The 21,608-nt window shown below is 36.8% G+C and overlaps 1 protein-coding gene across 3 annotated transcripts; it reads right to left on the reverse strand.

Moving 5' to 3' along the window:
* Positions 1–1,387: 1,387 nt before the first annotated feature.
* GTF2A2 (general transcription factor IIA subunit 2) lies at positions 1,388–21,047 on the reverse strand. Of its 3 annotated transcripts, none has more exons than XM_059180664.1 (5): positions 20,904–21,047; positions 9,209–9,330; positions 8,339–8,443; positions 3,833–3,959; positions 1,388–1,682 (listed from the first exon to the last, which is right to left on the reverse strand). In XM_059180664.1, exons 2-5 carry the CDS (start codon positions 9,278–9,280, stop codon positions 1,657–1,659), a joined length of 330 nt encoding a protein of 109 aa, XP_059036647.1. In that variant the 5' UTR covers positions 9,281–9,330; positions 20,904–21,047; the 3' UTR covers positions 1,388–1,656. The 3 variants fall into 3 exon arrangements, with proteins under 3 accessions (XP_059036647.1, XP_059036650.1, XP_059036648.1); XM_059180667.1 differs by lacking the exon at positions 20,904–21,047 and adding an exon at positions 20,634–20,773; XM_059180665.1 differs by lacking the exon at positions 20,904–21,047 and adding an exon at positions 20,345–20,501.
* Between the last annotated feature and the right edge of the window lie 561 nt (positions 21,048–21,608).

Here is a 21,608-nt window from a genome sequence, read left to right on the forward strand (position 1 = left end):
ATGGCCTATGTCATTATCACTCCAGTTAGTAGGCCACATTTACACCAAAGTCCTCACCCGGGGAGGAGAAATGCTTCTCCATTTCTCAGAAAAACAATCTACCAATACCATTTACAGGATTTTAAATTCCCAAACAAGTGTACAACTCCAGCCCTGTTCTTCCTTCTGTAAGATATAAGTGACTATTACTAGGGAAAAAAAAAGTTTAAATCATGACTTACTCTTTAAGAACCAGAAATTTCTACCACTACTGTTTATTATCAACACACCTATCCCTTAAGCATTATGTTGAACCTCCAAAGTAAAAAAGCTTTGGTTGTGATTAGTTGCAATTGAGGAAAGTCCTAATTATGTACCCTTTGGTGGTACAGAGAGGTTGAGTTGGTTTCTTAATTTGTAAAAGGGGAACAAAGTTCTTCTGGGTTGTTGTGACACTCATCCAGGAAAAGCTAGGTCACACATATAGCACTTAGTCTCACTTGTAATAGTCAGTTATGCTTGTTATTATCTTACAAAGTCTGTGGTGCTAAAGCGAAAAGTGATCACACTTGAGTAGTGGTTGCTTAAAAAATGACACTTGTTATACAATGTGCTTCTACAAATGAAAAAAGGGGGACTATGTGTAATACAAAAAGCTATTGAACATTTTAATAGGTTTGTAAAAAGCTGTTTTCCTGAAGATTACCACCAACTCTATTATCTCGCGGCAGCATTAACTTTCAGAGAGAGAGAAAAAGGTAATCACACTGATTGCAGGTGACCACTGGATGGGACCCTTGAGAGCCTACTCTCACTAAACGATAAACAGTGTCAGATCCTTATTAAAAGTGGTTGGTCTTGACTCATCTATCATCAGCTGCTAAATTTCAGTTACTTAACCTACCCAGTGCCCAATATTCTTCCTCTGATACTTTAGAAAAGCCACATTCTTCATTATATATACTTAGACTGACAAACAAAGAAACTTCTTTTGAGTACACAAAGATATGGCATATATTTGGTAGGACTTTTTATTAGAAGTCTAGTAACTGTTAAGATGTAGATAATTTTAAAATGTATGAAATATGACCAATATGGCCAGCTTAACAAATTATTTACATGTCATGTAGAGACTATTTCATGTTGCTAGGTTTTTTTTAGTTTTGTTTTGGTTATGGAAGCTGTGTAAAGATTGTCTAACTTTTCCTAATTGAATTGTACTTCGGTTTTATATTTTTAAAAAAGACCTATCCCAATCCAGAATTTGGTTTTGCCCTACTGATGAAACTCACTTCCCTTCAGTGAAGAGAATGCATTTCCTAATTTCCTTTGTAAGGCAGATGGTGCAAATGCTTATCTAATATCCTCATATTGCTAGCTTAATAGCTGTACCACTTATTACTCACAGTGAGTTTTAAAATGAATTTATTCAAGAATGTTCTTAGGAAGGCAACAATGTTTGTTGTTAAAAAAAACTTCTGTTTCTTCATGCTGAAAAAGTAATGTAAGAGGCTATAGTTATAAGCTTCTTCCTATTGGAATTCTGGTAGTATATATAGCACAGTGTAGTCATTTCCGCAATGCTAGAATAAATAAAAAAAGTCTCTTCTATGCTTCTCTTCAAAAAGTGATGAATAACAACAGAAGATGGCATAAAAAAGCCATTTTTTTTTCTATTCATTCTGTAGTATTGGAGCCAGTATCTAGGAAACAGGAGAGAAAGATTAAATTCAAGGAGCAATTTAAAATTTAAATACTTTGATAATCTCTTAAAAAAAAGAACTAATGGTGGTGTGAGGGCTGGGGAAGTAGAGAAGGTAAACCTGAGGGAAGCTGATCAAAGAACTGCCCTGAGAACTTGAAAGTTATTTAAGGCATAGGTAAGAGGATAATTCTTAATTCTCCATAGTTATGTTACTGAAAAACCAAATTGTATTACTTGGTTCATTATATAAGTTATACTGGTTTGGTTCCTAGGGCTATTACATGACCATTTCTTCTATCAGGTCCTCTACTGTCCTCAAATTTTAAACCAAAATTTAAACCAATTTTCAGAAGAAAATTGTATTTTAATTCCTGGTGAGGCATATACCAAAATTCCAGCCACTATCACTCTTCCTATGTCAGAAAACTGACTTTTAGAAAAAATGGGCTTACTTCATAGTAGCACTCATTTATTTGGTCACTAAGGAATGGTAGTTTCTCTGTTACTTGAACTTCTACTTTTAGATGCCAAACTTTTTATATTTTACTTTAGGAAAGAAAACATTCTAAGATTGTATTTTTTTTCTGCTGACAGCACACGTGGAACACAACTGAAGCTCTTCCTGAACACTCAGCAGAGATCAGTTAATACCATGTACTGGAAGTGGGGCAAACTTCTCAGAAGCTATGGCAATAGGTAAGGCTGATTTGCTACTTTTCATCTACTGAATTTTTAAAAAACAGCTCATCTTGCATCTGTAGGCAAGAGTATCTGTAATGTTCAACATGGTAGCCACTGCCTAGAATGTGTGGCTATTAGTTAATAAAACATTAATATTTCTTAGTTGCCCTAGCACATTTCAAATGCTTAGGAGCCATATGTGGCTACTGGGAAGTACAGACAGAGAACACTTTCTGTAGGTACAAGTTTTACTGACTACTGCTGGTCTTCTGACAGAGATACAGAAGTTATAAATTAATGCCCAAATTCCAGAGTCTGGTAAAAACTTAATACAAAACAAGTACACATTGTTTGACATGCAGAAATGTTAACATCTTGTAATCCAAAACTATAAAGTTACATATTTTCTGTCATTATAGCAAAGTATTCGATAACTATATTAAAAAGTCCTCTTTGCTTAAAGTTGATTTAAGAATGATTACTCCTAGCTAACCTGAAAAGTGCAAGTCATTGAAATGTTGCTAAGTTTTGGACACTTTCTGATACCCAAAAGAGACTATTTCTTTGGGGAAAAAGTGGGGGGAGGGGTATAATTTTATGCAGCCCTGAAAAATGATGTATTGGCAAATGTGTATACATGTGGATGTATATTACTGTAAAAACATACACATAAGACTAGAAAGTTAAGTATTAAGTGATGTTATCTACAGATGGTGTTGCAAATTATGCTTTTCTATCTTCTTTACAGTTTTTCATTGGTTAGCTTATTTCTTTTGAAACCCAAAATACATAAAACAAAACCCGAGAAATTTAAGGTATTTGTACAGTTTCTTTTGCTTTTCAAAACTCCCCTTCTTAGAGAGTTATAGTCTTCTGTATTTCAGAACAGCTGTTTAGACATAAATGGTTCAGATCATAAAGTAAAAATATATTTAAAATATAACTAGCAAAAGAGAAATAGCTAATCATGGAAGAGAAAGATGTATAGGTTTTGAAACATTTGACTTAAACAAGGTCCTGGATCTGCCACAGAAAATCTATCTGCACAGATAGATCAGGAATGGTAATTTACAATTATACCTGATAAGGTTCTTACAGTTATTTTAAAATCTTTAAATTATTACTTTAAAAATATAACATGTATAGGCATCCAGCAACACAGAAACTAGGATAAATTTCAAAAATTAAACACTTCAAATTTGCAACTAACATGGGGGGAAAAAAATCCCTTACCCTGCTTACTTTTAACTCACAGAAATTTAACGTGTGGAGGCAGTCCACATGTCCTATGAAATGTTCACACCTAAAGTCATTGAGAGGACTGTTTGAGAATTGAGATCAGGAATTCAGAATCTAGCTGGGATGGAAGCCATTTCCCCCCATAATCTCAGGCAAAGATTTTCTAAAGACTCACAAGAACAAGATTTCAAGCAGCTTTGCTTTCACAGTAATTAGGTAAACACTTACTTTTACCATCACAGGCTACAATTTTCACTTTATCCACTTTAATAAGTTCTGTCACCTCTCTGAATTCAACATCATTCAATACAAAAGTCCACACGTTATCGCAGAATCTGTATGTATTTAGAGAGCCCTTTAAAACAAAACATTTAGACATACCATGAAGTCATTTTTTCCCCCCAAAGCAATTTGAGAACTCAGCTACCAAGTACCTAATTCTTAAAACAGCAGGGCAATTTAATGTTTACCTTAAGATCGTCACCCAATAATTTAAAAAAAACCACCCTATGTAACTTTACTAAGAGTTATATACTGTAGTTAGCGGACTATTTTCAGCACTGTTAGAGTCTGCAACTTACCTGAAAGAGGGAAAAGTTGAAAGGAAATTTAAATTTGTACTTCTACTGCCCTCTTGTGGCAACATGACAAAAGTTCACCGCTCTTGCAGTAGAAAATTCACACACCACTTTAGATTCCACCCAAATTTAATGACTGTTGACCAGAAGCCTTACCAATAACATACCGTGCATTATATCCTGTATTTTTACAGTAAAGCTACAGAAAAGAAAGATAAGAAAATACCTTTACAGTACTGTATTTATTGAGAAAATCTGTATCTAAGTGGATCCATGCAGTTCAAACCCCTGTTGTTCAAGGTCTACTGCTTTTTATTGTATGTGTTAACTCCAAACTTGTGCAGAAGCAGGGACTATCCAGAAACATTCAGTTTTCAACCTGTGCTTCACTCAGATGAATTACTTTATCAGCCCCCAAAACGACAACATTACTGTCCTGTGCAAATGATTTTTTTTTTTTTTTTAGGAGCAGGAATATGTGCTTAAACATTAAAAGGAAATTTTTGAAGAATGGGGTGAAAGTGCACAGACAGACACCAACTGAATGTAATAAAAACTTGAGACATACCTACACATGGAATCTTCACAAAGGAAATGTAGTATTGGTCAGAGATTTATATGCCCCAAACCTTCAATTCAGAAAAACATTCTCTGCAGTGGTACCCATAATAGTAAAAACTACAGTGTATCTAGTGTTCTATCAAGTGAGAAGGATCAGGGAAACTATAAAGGCTATGAATGACTTAATGAAATTTTAAAAACATGAGTAAGTACTATTTGTTGGACTGTGCTAGGCCCTGAGCATACAAATATGATTCCTGTCATCAACAAGCTTCGGGTAGCGTATTAAAGTAAGAAAATATATAGTATAGCAGTATCATGAAAGAATAATAAGCTAGGGGCACCCAAGGGTATGGAACACATGGGGCACAGAAGGCTTCTCCCATAAATTGAAGTTTAAGTTTTAAAAAATGAGTAAAAGTCCAGGGAGAGGTGGGACAATGGAAAGGAAAACACATATATAAAGGGAACAGTAAGTTCCAGAAAACTAAATGTGTCAGGAAGTCCCAAGGGTTCTGAAGATCCTGGAGAACCTTGGAAAGCTTTTGCTCTGTCCTAAAGGTCTTAGGTCAATGAAGATTTTGAACAAAGTAGTATCATCAGATTTGCATTTCTCCTGATAACAGGAAGAGCTGATTGGAGGCAGAGTGGACTGGAGGCTGAGGCAGCAGATGCCTGAATGCGAGAGGTGAGAGTGGCTTTGTTACAGCAGCAAAGAGGTCAACAGAAGTGGAGAGAGTGGCACATGGGTGGCCCAGCTGGTTGAGCATCTGACTCTTGATTTCTGCTCAGGTTATGATCTCAGGGTCATGAAACTGAGTCCCTTGTTGGGCTCTGCGTTCAGCACAGAGTCTGCTTATCCCTGTCCCTCTGCTCCTCTCCCACCCTCTCTAAAGAAGTAAAATCTTAAAAAATAAATAAATAAAAATAAAAATTTCTCAACCAATTTGCCATGGTGGGGAGACAAAATTTGTTACCCCTCAAGATTCTGGCTCCAGTAACAGTGCACTCTAAACCACCATGTGCAATAAGCAGCTGGTGTGTAGAAGAAAGCCTGGGCGCATAAGCCCATTGACTTTAGAGCCACAGGGTTGGAAGCATTCATTCAGGGACTATGTGGAGCCCTAGCTAAACGTAAGGAATACCAATAATTAAACTACAAAGGGTCTGAGAAAGAGAGGAGTCAGAGAATGGAAGCCAGGACTAATCAATAATATCACAAATTATGCATGAGGTTTAGCAATGGCATGGCAAGAAGAGTTTCAGTGGAGTGGTAAGATTAATGCATGGAAAACCACGTAAGACATACTATTATGTCTTATTAGGTTAACAAAGGATTATAAAAAAAAGTAGATCTCCTTAGCTATAGTCTGAGTCTTTGGAAGACTACACAGCCAAATGCCAATTTTAATGTTCATTTCTAGCCTCCCTGAACTTGTGTGTAATGTTACTGTCATACCTAATTAGGGACAGCTATGCCAATTATCTGAACAAGGCCATGTCACTGGGCCTTATGCCTAGTGTGTGACGATTCACTTTCAAATATATATTGAAATTGTTATATAAATGTTTCACTTATTTTATTGCTATATTAAATGCTTTTGAGCCAACAAAAGCTTAATAAAATGTGAACACAAGATGATATATTTTAAGTTGTGTGTTTTTTTGTGTGTGTGAGAGTGAATGCACTACAACAAGTGAGGGTTGAGGCAGAGAAAGAGGGATAAATATTAAAAAATAATTCTGATATTGGGCTTTGGTCAAGTAACTGATTTCCACAGTAACTGATCTGGCAAACAGTATCTTGAATGCACCTTTAATAAATACAGGTTTCTTTTTTAAACATTAATCTACAACTGGGCAACATTCTTACAGTTAAGATATCTTGTTTATTGTAGAAAATGGAACAGACAGGGAATTTAGAGGGTGATTTTTCTTGACCATTAAATCTTTTAATGTTTACTATCAGAAGTTTAGTATTTAACATTAATTACAACTCTCACCTGCCAGCATACATTCTATCAAAAGCATACGTTGACTCTTTTAAAAGAAATGTTCTTCCTAAAAATTAGAAATTATTAAAATCTTAATTCTCATACTCAAGGAGATTTTTCCCCCTGTAACATTCTACAAAATGATCTCAGTTATATGAAATTCTTTTGAGGATTTAAAACAAACAAACAAAAAAATTTACCACGTTATCTAAGAGTATTGTTTCAACGAGCCCTCGGGGTCAGTAAAATTCACTACAATATGGATTTCAATGTGATCTAGCCAAATGCCTTTGAAAATTAGAAATGACCAATGTGTGATCTCTTCTACCTTTGTCATATGTCCCACCAAGCAAAACACATTATTTGCAAACTTTCTGGACATAAAATTGATCAAGTCTGCCATAATGGGAGAGGTAGGTAATGAAAGCCTGAGCTTAGAAAAGTAGGAAAAGAAAAAACAAGAGTGGTAAAGTCAGATCTCAAAGCTAATTTTTTAAAAATACACACACTTACCAAACATTATGCAACAGAAATTTAGCTAAAAGGAACTGAAGAGTGACAATAATACAATTAGAAAACTATCAGGTATCGACATGGATTGATTTCAAATTAAAGCATCTTGGCAGATTTGTACACATGGTTGTATAAAACAGCAACCTACTTTTGCCAAAATCATTACTGTTAAAAATTCAAGAACATATTTATAAAATTTTATAAAGATATATTTTACTCCAGATAACTTTTAAGCATTCGAAACATTCCATAACATGCATGCTTTATCCCTTCACTAAATTTGTTCTCTGCCAACCCAATATCCACAACAATGCCTGGTATGTAACAGGCACTGAAGTGTTTGCTGAATAAGTTTTTAGCTCAAAACTTTAAGAAAACCCCCAAATGCTCTGGTTCTCTTAAAAGCGAATTAACCTCTATGTTCTTTTCATATAGTGTAACCTTTTAATTTCTACTGTATGGTATCCCTTAAAACATCATAAGCATAAATATTACATATAACTAAATATCATTGTACACTGATACATATCTGACTCCACCAATATCCGTATCAATGTGGTAAAATTACTTCTTTCACCATGATACTTTCAGTGGGCTTTTAGTTTGACTTTACCATCAAGTTGAGAAAGACAATTTTGTTCAGTTTGGGATTACTGTTCAAATGAGATCAAGCTACCAGAAAAGACCATGATCTACTAGTTTAGGTCTTCATAAGAGTCGGTGGGAGGCAACATGAACGCACTTCCATGGAATGGGTGAAGATCAGAGTTTGAAAAACAGAAGTGAGCTTTAGGGAGTACTTTGTCACTTACCTTCAATCCTGCAGGTAATGGTTCAGGCTCTTGAAATCTCAGTAACTCTTCAGGGAAGGCAGCCAAACATACATAAGCTTATTTGTGAAACAATGGAATAAAAATCTAAAAACAACTGTCTCACATTAAGTGGGCAAACTTAGTATGGAGGTCACTTAAAAGTAAAGTATAATTAAACCGTCGCTTCCTTTTATGATTCCTAAATATGAAGGGGTCCTTAAAAGCACTGTTGTTAACCACCAGTGCAAGCTTTTAGATTTAATAAAATATCCTTACCCTGAAATTGACTCTGTTCCTGACCCTCTGCGCCAATGCTGAATTTATAGCTTTATCAAACTGAAGTAGAACTTGAAGGGCAAGTTGGGGGGTGATCTGTTGAGACTGAGAAAAAGTAAAGGTCATAAATCCTTTTAGGGAAGGACATTAAAGACAAAATATGTATGAATTATCATCTAAAATTTAACTGAGGTTAACCAGAGCCTCTTAATCTAGACTCCCTTATTCTTTAACATACTGACAATTAAGGAGTAAAAGCCTGAAGAAATTTTCTTGCACTATCTTAACACAAACATAATTTGAAGAAGACATGCAGTGATGTTGCACTCCCAGGACAAGACTCTTATCACTCTTTTACAGTGTTTGGAAAGAGGCATTTCAGCGACTGAAGGAATGCAGTTTCTTTAAAAAAAAAAAAGCAGGCCCAGTAATCTATTTTTTTAAAAACCCAATCTCATCAAAGCTCATAAAATCTATGAAAACAAATGGAAATACTTATTATGTTCTTAGATGAGTTTATTTTAAAAGTTTACTTCTCCTAAAACTGAAATATAAATTCAAATTTAAATCTCAAAGACTATCAAATAGTCCAAAATTATCTTAAAGCTACAGAGACTATGCTTTATAAGTAAGAGAAAACCAATAATCTCAATTTTTATGTTTAACAAAAATCCTTGAAAATTTGGGCATGTTAAACTATGTCATTTGATCTTCATTATATTTTCTGCCTTGTAGTCAGGATGGGATAATTACTGACTTGCTGGGTCAAAGATTCCAAGGTACTTAACCTCATTACTTTGCCTGCAAGAAGGGCTCTAACAAAACTTATTATAGACTCATCTAAGTAAAAGTTGGTTTTTAGTCTCCCACCTGTATGAGCTCATCAAGGCTCTCTTGGAGACTGTTTCCCAAAGTTGTATTTCTGTATAATTGATATGCCATGGCTTAGGAGAAAGAAGTTGGTTTTTCTTATTCAGGCTTGCATTGATGTCCTAAAAATTTAATATGAAAATATTAAACATTATAAACCATGAATGGAATATAGTCTACTTCATACATCCTAATATATGCTATTATAACTTGTAATAATTGCAAACTGTTATATAATTAACACAAAGAAGATTAAAAATTATTTTTCTTTTTTTTTGTTACTTTGACATGGGGATTTATACTCCTTTATACAAAGCATAGATATATTTATTAAAAGGTACATCCTTACCATTTCTTTTAAAAGTCTGCCTTTTGACCTAATCTAGAATCAATTTATTGTGTACTACTATTCCTTTCTCCTTACCATCAGTCAGTGATGCAGACAATGTTTGGCTCACACGTGAATGCCCTCCACTTCATTTTCTTTATTCTTAATTAACATTTGGTATTTATAGAGTGCCTACCAAGAAGATAGCACTGTGCTAGGCAGGAGGAAGATGGATAGAATATGCTCCTGGACTCTAAAAACCTTATACTCTACAGAGGGTAACAGATATACAAAACAGCAATTAACTCAGTAGAGAATAAGCACCATGATAGACGTACATAGTGTATGTGGACTGAGTGAACTTGTTAACAAAAGCTTCCTGATTCTTTAAGCTAGACTTTAGCCAAGCAAAAGCAGATCATCATAGGCTGAAAGGTATGAAAATGGTACAGTCTGTAGAGAGAACTGTAAGTTGTCCCACAGTATTAAGGTCTAAGTATGAAGAAGATGGCATGAATGTATTTGTTCCAATGGGAGGGATGCCAGGGTGAATGTACTGGAAGATGAGGGCTTGAATAGTGGGACAGTAGTAGAGATTCAACAAATACTGAGCTACAAGTCATACACAAGATCCCTGACCTCGTGGCACTTTCAGCTTAGAGATGGACAGGAGACATATACAGGGAGTTATCAGGCAAAACTCAGCAAAAATAATGACTGGTTATCAGTCTTCACATTATATACCTGTGAACACTTGATATGAGATCATTTCTGCTTTCTTGAAACCTTTTCTTTGGCTTTTGGGGCCCCACACTTCATTCTCTCCTCCTAACTCACTGGATACTACTGTATTTGTTTTCTTTGGCCCATCCCTCTGCAGGTACCTGACTTCTACTTGAGTGCCCTAAGGCTTCTTAGGTCTTCTCTAGATGCTTTAACTCCCTTAGTATTAGGCTATCTGCTGATGACTCCCAAATGTCTATCTCCAGTCCTTCTCCCCTTGTTGCCCTATATAAAGCTGCCTCCTTGCCAATGAATGGAAATACCAATTAGGAAGCTCAAATGAAATGTATCAAAAACTGAATTCCTGGTACTGTCCCTCCAAACCCTTTCTACCCTCACCTCACCCACTTTAGTAAACAGTAAATCTAGTCCCCCCACCCCCAATTTTACATTCGACATTAGCTTCTCTCTCACTTGACATTAGCTTCTCTCTCACTCTCCATCTAATCTGTCAATCTTTCCAGCTCTTCTAAGTATAGCCAGAAGCTGACAACCTTTACCATCTCCAGTACTACACCATCAAGTCCCCATCATCTACCAGCAAGATTACTATGATAGCCCCGTAAGAGGTCTCCGGGTTTCTACCATGGCCAGTAAAACCCCTGCCCCTACAGCTGCCACACTGAGCCTTTTCAAACATAAATCAAAACAAATTACCCCAATCCCCCTTTATTCAAAACCTCCAATAGCAGCATCCTGTTTCAGAGTAAAAAACACGATTGTGGTCCTCCATTACCTCAATGAACTAACCTTCTGCCACTTATTCCTTCATTCCCTCTGCTGCAATCATACTGATGGTCCCTTGCTGGTTTTCAGTATGGCAAGATAGTCTTGCACTAGGGTCTTTGCACTGTCTGTCCTTTTTGGTTCAAATGTTCTTACCAGATCCCTTCATGGTTCACTCCCTGATTTAATTCAGACCTCTGCTCAAATGTCACTTCATCAGAAAAAACTTCTGTGGCCAACCTATAAAAAGGAACTACCTCTCTTACCCCTTATACTACTTTATTTTCATTCATACCATTCACTGAAGCTGACATATATATGCTTATTGTTTCCATTCACTAAAAGAGATGTTCCATAAGGATGGGGACTTTGTTCAGTTATATATTTACCATCTAGAACAATGCCTAGTAGAGAGTATGTATTCAGTAAGTATTTGTTAGTAAGTCACTTGGTGCTATGTCTAAAACTACTATCAAATATTATAAATTTGTCTAAGTATAATACAAAGTTTTCTACTTTACTGAAGAAAATGAAGCAATGAAAACTTCCAGACTCTCAAAATGGCATCAAACCATCTACCAGTATCTGTAACCACATACTCTGCCTGCCTGCCAGTCACTATAGCCAAACTATCCATGCTGCTATGCAAATACAATCTTTCTATCTCTGCATCAAGCCTATTCTCTCTAGTACACTCAAGAATATCGTTCCAACAATATAATTAGTCCTCCTCTCCCTTACCGTCAAATTTCCCATCTTTATGGATTATTGCCAGCAGCAAACAGGTGGCTACTTATCCCATCTTCCTAAATAAATAAATAAATAAAGTCTCAACTCCCTTTCCACACTAGCTGCACTACATTTCTCTGTGCGGCATTGCTCCTAAGAGTTGTCTGTACTCAGTGCCTTCTCATTCCTTTTCTCGCATTTTCTCTTCTACTCACTCATCATAGACTCACTCCTTATAGGCTTTTGCCTCCAACATTCAAAATAAACAGATGGTGAAGGTCACCAATGGCACTAGTAAAGCTAACACAAAATTCTCACTCCTCTCCAGACTTAATCATTTGACACAGCTAATTACCCCTTCCTCTTTGATAAAGGATCTTGGCTAAGCTTCTGGGGCATGACGCTTTCTGGGTTGTTCTCTTAAGCTCACAGATTCATCCTTTTCCTATACCTTGCCCTTGAACTCCTGGATCCAACTGCCTACTCAACATCTTTACTTTTTGTCTTTCCTATTTTAGGTGAGGTAACTCCATACTTCGATGGGCTTATGCAAAAACCTTTGAAATCTTCCCCTACTCCCCTCATCTCACCTTTACATCCAATCCCTAGAAAATCCTGTAAACTATCTTCAAAATGCATTCAAAATCCATCCATTTCTCACCATTTCCACTGTTATCACCCTGGTCTGTGCTATGGTCATCTGCAATTGGATTACTGAAACAGCTTCCTACTAGGCTGCCCTGCTTCCCTGCTGTCCCTACACTTTAATCCCAATCTAGCAGCCCATATCTCTTTTCAGCTCCAAAACTCCCATGGCTTCCATTTTACTCAATCCTTACAAAAATGTGGCTACCTAAGATCTCTCCCTTGCTCTCACCTTTCTACAGACACACTGTCTTCCATGTTATTCTTAGAACATGACAAGACATGTACCTCCCTATGTAAGCCTTTGCAAAGGCGGCTCTTTCTACCTGGATACTTTTCCTCCAGGCATCCACATCCACTTGGTTCTTGTAATTCCTTCAAGTATAATATGTACTTAATGAGGCTTACACTGATGGCCGTACTTAAAATACCAATAATTACATTATGTAATTACTTTCTACATCCTCCAACAGGGACTTTTGTCTGTTTTGTTCACTTAAGTAAAGCAAGTACCTGTAACTGACTCATAACAGAAGCCAAATAAGTATCTGTTCAGTAAATTAATGAGGGCAAAAAACTGAGTATGTGGGTGGGTGGGTGGGGGAGAGTTAAAAAGCACAAGGAGAGGTCCCAATGGAGATATACACCTGACAAAGTAGGAGTACCAAATCTTGTGTCATACTCTTTTGGCAACAGTCTAAGAGTTATTTAGACCATAGCTCTAAGTCAGCAATGAACTATCAGAAATTAAAACAATCCCATTTACAATTGCATCAAAATGAATAAAATACCTAAAAATAAATTTAAGCAAGGTGAAAGCCGTGTACACCAAAAACTATAAAATACTGAAGAAAGAAATTGAAGACAACAAAAATAAATGGAAAGATATTCCATGCTCATGAGCTAGAAGAATGCTGTTAAAATGCCCATATTACCCAAAGCAATCTACATGTTCAATGCAATCCATATCAAAATTCCACTCTCATTTTCCACAGAACTACAACAAACAATCCTAAAATTTATACAGAACACAAACCCACATAGCTAAAGCAATCCCGACAAAGAACAAAGCTGGAGGCAACATGCTTCCTGATTTCAGTCTATACTACAAAGTTAAAGTAATTAAAACATTATGGTATTGGCATAAAAAAGGACATGTGAATGGAACAGAATACAGAGCCCAGAAATAAACCCATATTTTTACAGTCCAGTAACTTATCACAAAAGAGGCAAGAATATACAACAGGCAAAAGAGTAAATCTTCAATAAATGGTGCTGGACCATTTTCTTACACCATACACAAAATAAACAGAAAATGGATTAAAGACCTAAATGGGAGGCCTGAAATCATAAAACTCCTGGAAGAAAAACATAGGCAGTAATCTCTTGGACATTACCCTTACCAGCTTATTTATGCATAGGTCTCCTCAGGCATAGGGAACAAAAGCAAGAACTAAACTACTGGACTACACCAAAATAAAGAGCTTTTACACAACAGAGGAAACCATCAATAAAACCAAAGGCAACCTTGTGAGGTCGGGGGAGAGGATTTCTGCAAAGGATATATCTGATAAGGGGTTAATATCCAAAATATATGAAGAACTTCTATAACTCAACACCAAATCATCAAGTAATCTGGTTAAAAATTAGGCAAACCTGAATAGACCTCTTTCCAAAGAAGACATACAAGTAAGTGGCCAATAGACACATGAAAAGATACTCAACATCACTAATCGTCAGGGAAAGGCAAATCAAAACCATGAGATCTCACTTCACTCATTCTATGAGAGTGGCTAGTATCAAAAACAAGAAATGTCAAATGTTGGAGAGGATGTGGAGAAAAGGGAACGCTCTTGTACCATTGGCAGGAATGAAAACTGGGGCAGCTACTGTGGAAAACAATATGGGGGGGTCTCAAAAAAAAAAAAAAAAAAAGAAAACATAAATACCATATAATCCAGTAATTTCAGTAGTAGGGATTAACCCCCAAAATTAAAAACACTGATTTGAAAAAATATATGCACCCCTATGTTTGTTGCTGCATTATTTACAATCGCCAAGATATGGAACCCAGGTGTCCATCTAGAGAAAAACAGATAAGGAAAATGTGGTATATATACACACAATGGACTAGTACTCAGACATAAAAAAGGATGGCATCGTGCCATTTAAGACAACATGGATGGAGGTAGAGTGTCTTATAATAAGAGAAATAATTCAGACTGAGAAAGATAAATACCATATGATTCTACTCACAAGTGGAAACAAAAGATTTTTAAAAAACACCCACGCACACACAACCTAACAAATGGATAAACAAAAAACAAACTCAGATGGGTAAGCAGAGACTGATGGTTGGCAGAGGGAAGAGGGGTGAGGAGTTGGATAAAATGGGTGAAGGGGAGAGGGAGATACAGGCTTCTAGTTATAGAATGAGTAAGTCATGAGAATAAAAGGTACAGCATAAGGAATATAGTCAATGATATTGAAAAGCAATGTAACAGGATAGATGGTAGCTACCCTTGTGAACATAAGGTGTATCAACTTGCCTAATCACTAGCTGTACACCTGAAACTAATGTAACATTGTGTGTATCAATCATACTCAAAACTCCCTACAGAACTGTAGTATAAACAAATATTACTCAGCTGTAAAAAAGACTATCTTGTCATTTGTGACAACACTGATGAACCCAGAGGGTATTATGGGAAGTGAAATAAATCAGACAGAGAAAGACAAATACCATATGATTTCACCTACAGGAGGATTCTAAAACAAAACAAAACAAAACAAAACAGACTCTAATACAGAGAACTAGTGGTTGCCAGAAGGGAGGCCAGTGGCAAGAATGGGCAAAATAGATAAAGGGGAGTAAATGGTATAAACTCCCAGTTATAAAATAAGTCAGAGATGAAAAGTACAGCATAAAGAATATAGTCAACAATACTGTAATAACATCAGTATGGTGACAGTGACTACACTTATCGTGGTGACTGAGTAATGTATAAAACTGTCAAACTAATATGCTGTAATGCCTGAAACTAACACTGTATGTTACTTACACTTAAAAAGAATGGACTATTAGGGGCGCCTGGGTGGCTCAGTGGGTTTAAGCCTCTGCCTTTGGCTCAGGTCATGATCCCACAGTCCTGGGATCGAGCCCCGCATCGGGCTCTCTGCTCTAGCAGGGAGCTTGCTTCCTCCTCTCTCTCTGCCTGCCTCTCTGCCTACTTGTAATCTCTGTCAAATAAATAAATAAAATCTAAAAAAAAAAAAAAATGAGACTATTATAGACAAAAGTTGTTATATGTATGTAAGCCTATGGTGATCGCAGAGCAGAAACCTATAGTAAAAACACAAAACATAAAGGATACCACTAAAGTCATCAAACCACAAAGGAAGAGAAGAAGAAAGGAAGAAAAGAAGTACAAAAACAGCCAGCAAACGATTAACAAATGGCTATAAGTACATACCAATCAATAGTTATTTTAGCTGTAAATGCACTACATTCTCTAATCAAAAGACAGAGAATGGCTGAATGGATTAAAAAAAACCCAGGCTCATCTATATGCTGCCTACAAGAGATTCACTTTACATGTAAGAACATATACAGATGGAAAGTGAAGAGATGGAAAAAGATAATCCATGCAAATGGAAACCAAAAGAAAACTAATGCAACTATACTTACATCGGAAAAAACAGACTTAAACATAAAGACTGTAATAAGACAAGATATGTGTCACATAATGATGAAGGGGTCCATCCAATACAGAACAGAATATTGGGAAATACTGGTGCACTCAGCATAGGAACACCTAGACATATTAAAAAAAATATTAACTGACCTAAAGGGATAAATAGCAATACAATAATAGATTTCAATATTCCATTTACATCAGTGCATAGATCATCCAGACAGAGAATTAGTAAGGAGACATCAGTCTTAGAACATGTCAGACCAGATGAACTTAACATATATACACACAGAACCTTCCATCCAAAAGCAACAGAATATACATTCTTCTCAAGTGCACATGCAACACTCTCCAGGATAGATCACAGTTTAGGCCACAAAACATGAATTTAGGTGGACTGAAATCATATCAAACATCTTATACGAGCACAATGGCACAAAACTGGAAATTATACAAAGAAACCCAGAAAATTCACAATGTGTGAAGATTACACAACGTTACTAAATAACCAATGGGTCAAAGGAGAATTCAAAGAGAAATTAAAAAATGCCTTGAGACATAAGAAAAATTTATTGGCTACATCAAAAGCAGCTGTAAGAAGGAAATTCATATTGATAAATGTCTACCTTAAGAAATAAGAAAAGTCTCACGAACAACCTAATTTTACACCTCAAGATACTAAAAACACACACAAAATAAATGAAGCCCAAAATAAGCAGAAGGAAGAAAAAAAAAAGAGGTGAAATAGAGATTTAAAAGAACTAGCAGTTCCAAATGAAAAAAAGAGCTGGCTCTTTGGAAAGATAAAACTGACAATGCTCTAGTAAAATTCACCTGGAAAAAAGTCAAATAAAATCAGAAATGAAAAACATGTTACAACTGACTTCACAGAAATAGGATCTTAAAAGACCGCTATGAACAATTATATTCTAATAAACTGGGCAACCTACAAGAAATTAATTCCTTAAAGCACAGAACTGAACAGTGATGAAATAGAGAATCTGAATATATCAATTACACATAAGGAGATTAACCAGTAAACAAAAACTTCTCAATAAATGCAAGTCCAGGATCAGATGGCTTCACTGATAAATTCTACCTAACATTCAAAGAAGAATTAGCACCAGTCCTTCTCAAACTCTTTCAAAAAACAGAAGAGGAGGGTCATGGGATTGAGCCCTACATTGGGCTCCCCACTCAGTGGAGAGTCTACTTGAATGAAGATTCTTTCCCTCTGCACCTCCCCCAACTTGGGCGCTTAGTCACGTGCTCTCTCCCCCTCTCAAATAAATACATAAATTATTAAAAAAGAATAGAAAAGGAAAACTCTTCCAAACGCATTTGAAGAGTGCAGTATTACCCTGAAACCAAAACCAGACAAGGATGCCACAAGAAAAAAAAATTGCAGGCCAATATCCTTGATGAATATACATGCAAAAATCCTCAATATTAACAAACTGAATTCAACAATACATTAAAAGGGTCATACACCATGATCAAGGTGGATTTATTTGAGGGTAGAGAAATGGTTCAATGGCATCAAATCTGCCAATGTGATAAACCATATTAACAAAATAAAGGATACAAATCCTATGACCATCTCGATACATGCAGAAAAAGCATCTGACAAAATTCAACATCCATTTATGGTAACTCTCAATGCAGTGGATTTAGAGGGAACATACCTCAACATAATAAAGGCCACACAGGACAAGCCCATAGCTAACATCACAGTTCCAACAGCAATAAGCTAAAAGCCTTGCCTCTGAAATCACGAGACAAGATTCCTGCCCAATTACTGTATTTGACAAAGTACTAGAAGTCCTTCCAGAGCAATTAGGCAAGAAATAGGAATAAAAGCCATCCAAACTGGAAAGGAAAAGGTAAGATAACAAAAACTATCAGAGAAATAAAATAATCATTTGCAACTGCATCAAAAGGAACAAAATACCTAGAAATAAATCTAACCAGGAGAGAAAATACCTGTATGTTGAAAACTACAAAACATTAATAAGAGAAACTGAAGATGACAAAATAAATGGAAAGACATTCCATGCTCATGGGTTAGAAGAATTAATATTAATAATATATTCTTATTACCCAAAGCAATTTACAATTCAATGCAATCCCTATCAAAATCCTAACGGTATTTTTCAAAGAGACAGAACAATCCTAAAATTTGTATGGAACCACCAAACCCTCAATAGCCAAAGCAATCTTGAGAAAGAACAAAGCTGGAGGAATCATTCTCCCTGATCCCACAAGATCAGAAAGCTATGATAATCAAAACAGTATAGTACTTGCACAAAACACACACACACATCAACAGAATCTAATAGCCCGTATAAAGAACCCATGCACAGATGCTCAATGAATGAAGTCAAGACCATCTATTGGGTGGAAGGACAGTATCTTCAATAAATGGTCTTGAGATAACTACACAAACACATGCAGAAGAATGAAACCAGACCACTAACTTACACACTATATACAATAATCAACTCAAAACGGATTAAAGACTTGAATGTAAAACCTGAAACTATAAAACTCCTAGGAGAAAACACAGTTACAGTAGCTCCCTGACACTGGTGCTATAATTTTTTTAATTTGACACTGGAAGCAAAATTAAAAAAAGCAAAAATAACAAACGTAGGACTACCTCATACTAAAAAGCTTCTGCACAGCAAAGGAAACCAACAAAACAAAAAGGCAGCCTACTGAATGAAAAAAAATTTGCAAATCATTTAAGAAATTAATATCCCAAATATATAATTCATACAACTCAAGAGCAAAAGAACAAGTAACTCAATTTAAAAATTGGCAGAAGATATGAATAGACATTTTTCCAAGAAGACATACAGATGGCCAACAGACACATGAAAAGATGCTCCACACATCACTAATCATCAGGGAAATGCAAATCAAAACCATAATGAGGTATGACCTCACAATCTGTCAGAATGACTATTATCAAAAAGACAAGAAATAACAAGCGTTGGTGAGGATATGGAGAAAAGAGAACCCCTGTGCACTACTGGTGGGAATGTAAATTGGTAAAGCCACTATGGAAAACAGTGTGGATGTTCTTCAGAAAATTAAAAACACGACCACCATATGATACAGCAATTCCGCTACTGAGTATTTAGCCCCCCAAAATGAAAACACTAATTCGAAAAGAAATATATATGTTCACTGCAATATTATAATATTCAAGCTATAGGAGCAACCTAAGTGTCCATCAATGGGTAAAGAAACTGTGGGGAATATATCACAATGGAATATTATTCCGCCATAAAAAGAATGAAATCTTGCCATTCATAGCAGGAATCGATATAATGGGCATTATCATTAAATGAAGTTAAGTGAGAGAAAGACAAATACGTATGATACTGGATACATGTGGAATTGAAAACCAGAAAGGGGGAAAAAAAAGCATGTAGATTCAGAGAACAGATTTGTAGTTGTAAGGCTGGGGACACAATATAGTAGAGGGAGCCAATGTAAAACAGACATAGAAGGTTTGAATCATTCAAAATACTGACTTTTATATATATGCTACATACACAATATAAAAGTATTAGAGAGGACAAGTGAAACTGGAATTCTGAACACAAGGCATACAGCCAAACAAAGAGGTTCAAAGTAATACTAAATAAACATAATTGTTCATTTAAAAAAAAAAAAAAAGGCAACATACTGGAATGGGAGAAACTATCTGCAAATCATGTATGTAATAAGAAGCTAATATCCAAAATATATAAAGAATTCATACAACTCAACAGCAAACTCGCCGATTAAAAAACGGGCAGAAAAGATCCAGACATTTTCCCAAAGAACACATACAGGTCAACAACAAACATATGAAAAGATGTTTAAGACCACGAAGGCTCAGGAAAATGCAAATTAAAACCACAATGAGATATCACCTCACACCTGTTAAAATGGCTATTACTAACAAGACGGGAAATAAGTGCTGGCGAGAAGGTAGAGAAAATGAGACCCTTGTGCACTGTTGGCGGGAATGCAAACTGCTGCAAACACTGTGGAAAACAGTATGGAGGTTCCTCAAAAATTAAAAATAGAACTACCAAATGATCCAGCAATTCCGGTTCTCCTATTTATTTGACGAAAACGAAAACACGAACCTGAAACTAATGTGTCAGTTATACCTCAATAAATGCTAATTTAAAAAGGAGCTCTAAGTTATTTATACATGTTAAAGTTACTTGCTTCAAGGATCTTAGATTCTTAAAAATTTCTTATGCAGTATTCAAATCTGTTAGATCTGGTATCCGCCACATCAATTTCGTGCTCCTTCATTCTGCAGTTGAGAAAATTACAAGGGCTCCACGTTCGGAATTAACTCTGTAGTCCTGGTCCTGTTTAAATTCATTACCCTGAGGGAGCTGGCTGGAAGTTCAAGGCAGACTTCAAATAAGCGAAGCAGCATAGGAATGAGACACTCACGGAATGCGCGCTCCTGATATTTGACAAAATCAAGATGCGTAAAGACATTCACCTGACTAAAATTCCCGCTTTGGGCTGAGGACCTTCCCCAGGACCGCTCGGCTGGCGCCCCGACGACCACAAACCTCCCGGCAGAGGACGCCACCGCCTCCCGCTGCCTCCCTCACTTTTCATTCGCGGGTACCGGCCGCGGGGGCCACCCGGCAGCGAACTCGGTAACGGGCCCACCCTGGGCCCCTGCCCTCCGCGCAGCCCTCCAAGACCCAACCAACCGCAGCCCCACCTCTCGGGACCGCAGGGAGCGTGGGCCCGGCTCAAGTACCTGTGGGGCAGGCGCTTCCCGCCGCGGAGCGGACTGAAGCGGAGCAGCCAGCAGTCCAGCAGGAAGCACCCACTTCCCGACCACCTCTTCGGCCGCCGCAGGAGCCGCAGAGCTGTGCCGACGACCCGGAAGTGCTCCCCGAACCTGGAAGTGACAGCAAGCGAGTGGGCCGGGAGGCCCCGCCCAGCCCCGCTCCGACGCGCCATTCCAGACAGGTCTGGGGAGGGTGGGGTGGGGAGGGAGGAGGGGCGTGGGGCCGGCGGCTTTCAAGCCCCAGACAGGTGAACTTGTTTCCTTTCCGAGTAATTCACCAGGTTTGCCAAATCATGCATAAGGGAATTCTAACTTTGAGAGATTAATCTTATCCACTGTTAGATACACAATTAGGAATGTTAGGGCAGTCACACTCTATGCCTTAAGTATGTTCTAGGTAATACTGTTGAAGATGTTGCAATACTAAATTGAAGACAAATTGTGAAGATTAGAGCAGGACTTACCATTCAAAACAGGGCTGCAATTCACTTAGCCCAGCAAGCGCTTGTGATTCCTGAAGAATTTTAATGTGGGAGAATTTGTATTTAAAATTTGTACCTAATGGAAGACAAACATTTCAATATATATGGGTTTATAAAAATCCAAATGGTATCCTAAATGTGGATTAAAGGCAGCAATATGTGTACAGCTGTTTGCCATTAAGTAGCTGAA

Source organism: Mustela lutreola, chromosome 7 (assembly GCF_030435805.1).
Source record: "Mustela lutreola isolate mMusLut2 chromosome 7, mMusLut2.pri, whole genome shotgun sequence".
Lineage (NCBI taxonomy): Eukaryota > Metazoa > Chordata > Mammalia > Carnivora > Mustelidae > Mustela > Mustela lutreola.